This window comes from Augochlora pura, chromosome 5, assembly GCF_028453695.1.
Source record: "Augochlora pura isolate Apur16 chromosome 5, APUR_v2.2.1, whole genome shotgun sequence".
Taxonomy (NCBI): domain Eukaryota; kingdom Metazoa; phylum Arthropoda; class Insecta; order Hymenoptera; family Halictidae; genus Augochlora; species Augochlora pura.
Genome location: NC_135776.1, coordinates 10,797,798 through 10,806,140, shown reverse-complemented (window position 1 = coordinate 10,806,140; position 8,343 = coordinate 10,797,798). Strand labels below are relative to the sequence as shown.

The 8,343-nt window shown below is 38.3% G+C and overlaps 1 protein-coding gene across 1 annotated transcript; it reads left to right on the top strand.

Annotated features, from left to right (window-relative positions):
- Nucleotides 1–3,308: 3,308 nt before the first annotated feature.
- Nucleotides 3,309–6,913, top strand: LOC144470019 (uncharacterized). Its single transcript, XM_078180793.1, has 2 exons — nt 3,309–3,991; nt 6,636–6,913. Exons 1-2 carry the CDS (start codon nt 3,309–3,311, stop codon nt 6,847–6,849), a joined length of 897 nt encoding a protein of 298 aa, XP_078036919.1. The 3' UTR covers nt 6,850–6,913.
- Nucleotides 6,914–8,343: the final 1,430 nt, after the last annotated feature.

The window sequence follows — 8,343 nt, the reverse complement described above, 5'->3', positions numbered from 1 at the left end:
CCCATAAGTTGTTTAGAATATTGACCTGACGATCTCTGTAATTATCCGTTTAATATGACCTACTAGAACGTATGAAAAGCCTTATTTTGCTAAAGAATATGACTCTAGCCGGACACAATTAGCATTATACATTGATATTCAATACTATAAGGTAACTAAAAGCTTTCAATATGTATACACTCCTAGTAGTAATCTTAAGAACACACAACAAAATTAAAGTTCTTTGAAGGTAAAATTTTTCACAAATCAGTATTGAACAATTCCATACCAATTCGGCACACCAAGTTGTCTTTTTAAGTGCAAATTCATCAGCATAAAACAAACAGCGTTATACGCATTGAAATTCAAAACTTGAACCGACTTTAATACTGTAATAATTTCAAAGAAAAATTGGATAACGTAATGTTACGAAAAACGAGGAGGCATTAGAGCACAGTTTGGTATTTGACCAAGCATTTACAAATATGTACATAAATCGAGTATTGAATTCGTAAACATTCGTTCCTTAACATTAGTTAAATGTCTGTAGAACTATGTATCTTTTCCCATGTAGGCATTCATAACTCTTTGTGCTTTATCAGAAATTTACAATTCTGTTGACGCACGTTAATTTCTTAACATATTCCTTTTATTGTAGCTTTTAATTTATTTGCGTAAATTACATAAGTGTTGATTATACAGAAGTCGATTAACCTCCTGCCCTATTATATCGTGTCAGACATATTATAAAGTTTTGGAACATAATCTTCACATCTCTTAAATTGAAAATAAATTTTATCCATTTATTATTAATATTTGCACATTAAAATGAAGGTTACCATATAATAAATATAAATTTTCCAATGAATATAATAATCCACGTAGCTGTGAAATAAGTCGTAGTACAAAGGATTACCTTTCAATGATATATCTTGCAACACATTTCAATTATGTACCATCAATATTTTTGTAATGATTAATAATTAAGGTTGAACGATTCAGTAATCCTGCTTACGTTCCTAAGACATTATTAATGACTTTTTTTTAAATTCCGGATGAATTCCGGCATTCATACATGCATTTTCTGTTTCTATGAAATTTTACGATTATGAATCTAGAGACATTGGTTCCAACTTCGTGTTTTATAGTTGATCTATCGCAATCGCCGAGCTTTGGTGAAATAAGTACTGACCAATGAAGTTTTTTTACTTAATGAGATTACCTTTTTGTGCGTATGTATTGTTAGATGTCGACTTGTTGTTGTACATAGTTATTCAAATATGTTCGCTTCTGTAACAATCATCTTCGCAGCAGTCTATAATTTAGTCCATATATACAGGGTAATCTGCAATTATGGAAACATCGGGAAATGGGGAGGGGGGTTCCTGAGGCCATTTTAAGTAACCTTTTCCTTTGCCGAAATGCAATCCGCGGCTTTCTTAACGAGTTATTAATGAAAAAAGATAGCTGCGCACGAACGATTTTTCCTACTGCTGCGCATGCGAGCCAGCTGACTGAAGCCCATCCGCTCTCAGAAGAGAGGGCCGCGCATCGGCTATGAGCCGCGTTCGAGCAACGAACAAGAATTTCATGAATTTCTTATTAATTTCAAAAATTTCACAAATATTATTAATGAAAAACTTACAAAAAGTTGTAATCCACGTATGTAACCCACGTATGTAGAACGGCACAGATTACATTAACTTTAACTTTCACTGCACTATTACTCCACACTGACCACGAATTATTCAACAATTGACACATCGATTCGTTTCTCTCTCTCTCTCTCTCTCTCTCTCTCTCTCTCTCTCTCACTCTTTGGTATTCACTGTCATCATCCCTGTATGTGCAGTCGTTGAAAATTACTGTCTACCTGTCTCACGTATACACTCAAACATTCGCCCTGCCTCTGTTGGAAAAGTCGCTCACACCAAATCGATAATTGTTCTTCTATGTTTCTATTTAGTCTATTGAAAACATTAAAGAGTCGCAGGCAGTGCAGTCAGGAACCGGATCGCCACTAAGGTAAGAGCCCGTAAGTAAAGCACGATGATGGAAGTACTATGGTGTAAGGGTGCATGGCTGTATGTGGTTTGGACAATTTGAACTTTATTGTCGGAATAATGGACAAATATGTATATTTGGACATTTTAACATTGAATTTAAGACAAAGTGCTGAAAAATTTGGGCTATCAGATTGCTGCTATAATATTTTCAACAGGACAATGATTCCAAAAATAAATTTTATTTCGTTAGAGAATGGTTGTTATATAACATGTCACATGTGCTGGAAACTCCTTCGCAGTGTCCAGATATCAACCCCATAAAGAATATTTCGGCAAAATTAAAACGCCGTGTACGAAAATACACAATTTTAAATAAAAATAATTTAAGAAATGCGTTGCAAGAAGAATGGAGAAAAATCGATGAAAATGTAACAAATTATTAAATTTCATCAATGCCCAGGCAATTGTAAGACTTTATTGATAATAAAGGATATCCTACAATATATTAATTCATTTGTTAGCTCTATCATTAAAAAAAGGATCTACTGTATAAATATTTTTTCCTATTTCTTTCTTATCCACTGTATACGATTTTGTATCGCCATTTAATCCATCTAACTTGTAAAAGTAGCATTCATAAGACAAAGCCGTACATGTGATTCATCATTCTGTTACAATGTTAGTAACAATATCAGGAACTACAATGACGTTGTATGTACATGAATATGAATTAGCTAGGAAACGAAGGTAGTTTGTAAATGCGTCATCTGAATATTGAACTGTATTGAGGCTACTAAAAAGACAGTATATATCGTATAGTATCTTCTTTAATTTAATCATTTCCGTAACACAATCCATTTACCTGAATCGAGTACAAAACCCTCTTCTCCCCCCAAATCAATGGGAAATGGAAAAAATCGAGGAAGTTTTCCCCCGGCAAGGACGGTAATGTACGGGCCGTGAAAGTACGTACAGCCAAGTCCACGTACACACGTCCAATTACACGTATGTGTAAATTGCCGGTGGATCAGTCTCCGTCGCACCCGGCAACCGAGGTTGACGCGGAGACGACAAACAAATTCGAATTTCGATAAGAAAGGGGAAAGTCAACAGATGCTGGGAACCGTTCTATTCAAAATCAAACGATTCATACCCGAGGCTCCCTGGCTCACGTCGCGAGACGGAGGAGTGGGGATATCAACACTCTCGTCTCTGTCGCACCAAGGGCAGCGGCGCCGCTCGAATTGCGAGCACCGCCGAAATCGAAGATTCGAAGAGGCACCCCGCAACACAAAGGTGATCAGTCTAACGACCACCTACGATATGGCACCAACGGCAGTATCACCACCGGCGAGTGCCCTTACCGGAGAAGGAATATTCACGTACAACGAGGCCCTCCACAAGTGCCTCCAACGTGGGGAGAGCTCCCTCGCAAACATTGAAGGGGACGTAGTGCTCCCGCCCCCACTAGGCTTCGGACCAACGGAGCTTTTAAGGTCTCAAAACCCAGGGTTCCGCATATTGGACACAGGCAGGGCGATACTCCGCATCTCGGTGGAGACAATCCGGCAGAACCGGAGATACCAGCAGAGGGTGCCTGGAGGAAAATATGTCCTCCGTTGGAGCCAGGACGGGACGCTCCTATCTTGCATCTTCCGACCGACGAAGTCACCAACGCCGTCCGGAACCGGAGCAGGCCACAAAGAAGTCGAGACGAAGCAACGGGAAGCGGCGGTTAAACCGCCAAGGAAGCGAACCCGCTCGTCTCGAGCAAAAGCCAGTCCGCGGGAAAACAAGGCGCAGGCGAGCATTAGACCGCAGCGCTCCTCCACGGAATTCCAACCGCAACCTCCCCGGGAGCGAGCTGTCCGACGTAGAAGAAACCCGCGTGGGAGGAGAACCCTACGCATAGAGGACCCAATGAGGATAGCGATCCACCAGTTAGTCGAGACAGCATTAAGGCTGCTGCAGGCCCAGCAGCGTGGCGGTGGCCCTACCAAAAAGTGGTAAGTGAACCCCCCGCTTACATAAAATCTATCTCGCTCTCCATCTCGTTCTCTATCGTGTCGGAAAATCGCGAACGAAGTCGAGTTAGCCGCTAACTACCGTATTTTTGGTTGCACGGACCGTGCAAGGGGGGCGGTATGTTTAAATCGTAGCCGTTAGCGGAATGTTTCTCCCTAACGTGATTTCCCGGGTGGTGCCTTTCATGGGGAGTCCGCGAGCTAATAATAGTAGATGGAAAAACCGTGCTGATATGCTTGATTTCGGTTAAAATTCGCGAAGTGTACACCGTTGAAAGTGAAATCCGGCGGACATGTTAAAATATTTCGAACACGAGCGGTGACGTCACACCGCCGAGAGAGAGCAACGATATTGAGACAAGCGAGATAGATGTACGTGACAGTCAGCGCCGCATGTCAGGTTATGTTATGATAGTTATTATGGTTATGAGGATAGTTTGAACAAGAAGTTTGAACAATCACCAGAGAAGGTTGAGAGGTAGTCGAGAGAATATACCACTCGAGAAATAATGCGATGAGGATTTCCGAATATTTTTTGTTGGCTATCTAATTTGTTAATGACTTTTTAGTATTAGTTGTTTTCGTCGGATACAACCATATGAATTTGGAAAAACCGTCTACCACTACGAAGATCCGACCCTTTCGGAAATGGCATCAATTCACCTTCGCGTTTACCTCACTTCCTTTCTGACACTGCACACTTGATACAACAGCTAATAAAATACTTACGATAGGTGTTGGTGCACTTTATGCATTTTCCATACCGTATTGTTTTAACAGTTTTTCGACATACTTAACTTGACCTAATCTTATCATGTTTTCATCCATCATTATCTTAAAACCTAGAAAACTTTCAAAACAATTATAAAATTTTACATCGAACTCTGAGGCTGGTTTTTCTGTTATAATGTTCAAATCTTTTAATTTTTTACAGAAGACGACACCGTCGTCTACGTAGAGCCTTAATATCATTCCTGTTTGAGATATAAAAACACATTGATTTGATGGTATTTGTTCAAGTCCATTTTTTTTTAGGAACTTTTTAAAGTGATCATTCCATTTTACTGGTCCCTGTTTATGTCCATACAATGCCCTTTGTAATTTGAATATTTTATTTGAATTTTCAAAACCATCTGGAAGTTTGACATAGATTTCTTCATCTAAATGACCATATAGAAAAGCAGCTTTAAGGTCAAATTTTAGTATGTGATAATTTTCTTGAACGGATAAGGCTAGTAAAAGCCTGACGACACTTGGATGTAGTACAGGACTATACAGTCAAAGCGGGAAATGGGGGGTTCCTGAGGTCATTTCAAGTAACCGTTTCCTTTGCCGGAATGCAATCCGCGGCTTTGTTAACGAGTTATTAACGAATAAAGATGGCTGCGCACGGACGATTTTTCGTTCTACTGCGCATGCGAGCAGGGCCGGCTGAAGACCGTCTCGCTGACAGGGGAGACGGCCGCGTATCGCCTCTGAGCCGCGTTCGATCATCAAATAAGAATTTCATGAATTTCTTATTAATTTCAAAAATTTCACAAATATTATTAATGGAAAACTTACCAATTTTAAAAACTTACCGACTCAGAGTTGAGAGAGACGTCGTGGTAAACGGTCGAATATTAAGTTCCCCCTTTCCCGAATAAAGAGTTCTGTTGTTATTAAAGTCGTGACGTTATTATTCAACATGCCGCGACTGCGCTCACGTAACAATATCTAAATCTTGATTGTCGCAAGGTTACGAGTGCGCGGTCAAAAAGTTAGTATGTTTTCAATTTTATTTATTTGAATGTTTGTACTATATACATCCATGAACATGACCACCACATACATGAAATCGAAACTGTATCATGTTTGATTTTGTTTTAATCAGAAATATTGTGATTTTACTGTATTTTTATCTGTTTCGTTACAAAACAATAAGCATTGTCTCTTTTATTCTAAACAATATTTTAAAGCTCACCATTTTGCACAGTGCACATGCATTTGTTTACGCCTTTTTCCTCATCTTGTTGGATTAACTATATGTTGCCATCTTTCTCGGAGTGTTTGGTAAGCAATTAAAAACAATCAATTTTCGGATATTTTTATTTTTTAATCAAGTGTATAAGCGATACTGTGAAAAGAGCATGTACCTTTCAGAGGTACATATAGGTATATGTATACCTACATATATAGGATGTCTCAAAAGGTACTTGAAATCCTGAAAGGGGTGATCCCTACGTTCTTTAACCCTTTCGGCACGATTGCCGGATATATCCGGCGTCCACGCGACGTCGCTGTGGACGAGCGCCGGATATATCCGGCGCACGTGCGACGACCGGTATAAATAACAGAATTTTATATAAATAAATCTTAATATTTTATATAAGTACCTCTGAATATCTCTTAAGTTACAAGCAACACTTTTGTTCAAAAATGTCGTTTTATTAAGCACAGTTTTTCTTTAACGCTTAGGAAATATTTTCTTATAAAGTAGGACTGGTCATGTGCGGTGGCAATTTTCGGCGCGGGGCCTCGTACAGCGAGAGTGTCACGGCGGACAGAGTGCTCGTACCGAAAGGGTTAAATATGATCCACCACTTTGTTTTCAAATTATTAACGAAAAACAATAAACCAATGTTAGGGGTGCTTGGCAGCTACAAGGTCATCTGGCGAGCAAGCGGAAATTATCTTCACATCGGTGCGCAACAAAAAGAGGGGACTACGGCTTTGGGCTACGTGTTGCGTCTGACATAATGAAAAAGTTACGAAGTCCTGAATTTCCCGAAGACTTTTACTATGTGACAGTGATAATCTTATTAGTGATAATACTTCGTAATATTTTGGACACAAAATAATAAGTAGTGTAACCATAGTTGTCCTTTCCGTGTTAATGCCCAAGTTAAACTTCATAGGACACGATGGTCGACAATGTTTTATTGTATTCTTCTTTATCTTTACTATTGTTGTAATGTATAATGATAGAAATATGTAATTCCATTCAAATAAACATCAATGACCTGGAAATCTCGAATAATGTGACCTTGAAAAATAAATTATTTTCTCTGCAATATGTATCCCTTTAAACCACGCATAACGGTGCAAACGCAAGTAGTAACAGTACTATTGCGTGTAATTGTAAGAATGAGACATACTAAAATAACACATTAGCATACACTCTCTAAAACAAATAATCTTCCGTGTAACAACTGTAACATTGACCTTACATTCTAAGCATATGCTAATAGAATGTCCATCGTAGAAAAATATCAGAGAAAAGGTTATACACAAACAGCAAAAATTATATCATATTTAGAAGAAACAAAATTGTTTAGCAAAATATAGTAATTTCAGAAATCAAGATTAAGAGGATTCTGTAACAATGTAAACCAAAAACTATTGTATATATTACATGAACATGTAATCCTAAAATTGTAATAGAACAAATGGTTGCTATTTACTATTATGCAGATACGCCTTCGGTCCCAAAGTTTTTCCACGTCTGGCAAATTTCATCTTTGACGATTTTAATAAAGGCCTTAATTCAAATACCTTTCTAGGTCTTGGTTCGGTCCTCGAGTATTGTTGCCGACTCGCGGGACGATATGGCAAAAAAAAACAGTGAAATCGGGTAACGTCCACGACTGTGAATGGTAGAGGTACGAAGAGAGAAAGAAACAGGATTCCGAAAGGGTCATTCCATTGCACTGCGGTTGAGCTGACCCCTACGAATATCCCCAATATGGATATCTCAGATGTAAAATTTTTGTTAGTCGGGACTGCGTTCGGACGCAAGAAATTATATGGTCGCCGCGATGATGGAATAAAGTGAATTACACATTAAGTATTAAATAAATAAATAATCGATATTATATCGTGTGTGATTTTATTTCAATTAGAAATATATTAAAAATGATTAGGTTTATAGAGTTGTTACGTACGAACCCGTTCATACCGTGCATTTTTTAAGCGTTCTATTCATCGAATATTCTTATCTCCCCTACAGCGACTAATTAGGCGGCGACCAGCGCGTTTTCAATAAACAGAAGGCCCCGAGCGTCGCTTAGCCTATTATATAACTTTCCCCTATAATTATATAACCTTAGCCTATATTTCAAAAATCGGGCTCTTTATTACTGCAAGTGCAGTTTCCAAGTAAATGCGGTTTCGAGAAAAACGCGTTTATTTTTTACTTCCACAGAATCATCAGTTGTAAGTTCATGTAGGTCATTTAAGCAGAAAAATATTTAAATATAATTAACGTGCAAAATAAGAAATACTACTGCTATTTTCCTTCTGCTTTTTTATTTTACTTCTTTTTACCGATATTTTATTTTAAGTGATTTTATTTT

Coding starts and splice junctions, on each gene's coding strand:
- LOC144470019 (XM_078180793.1), top strand. CDS start 3,309: ATGGCACCAACGGCAGTATCACCACCGGCGAGTGCCCTTACCGGAGAA. Junction 3,992..6,635: donor GGTGGCCCTACCAAAAAGTG/GTAAGTGAACCC, acceptor AACCAATGTTAG/GGGTGCTTGGCAGCTACAAG.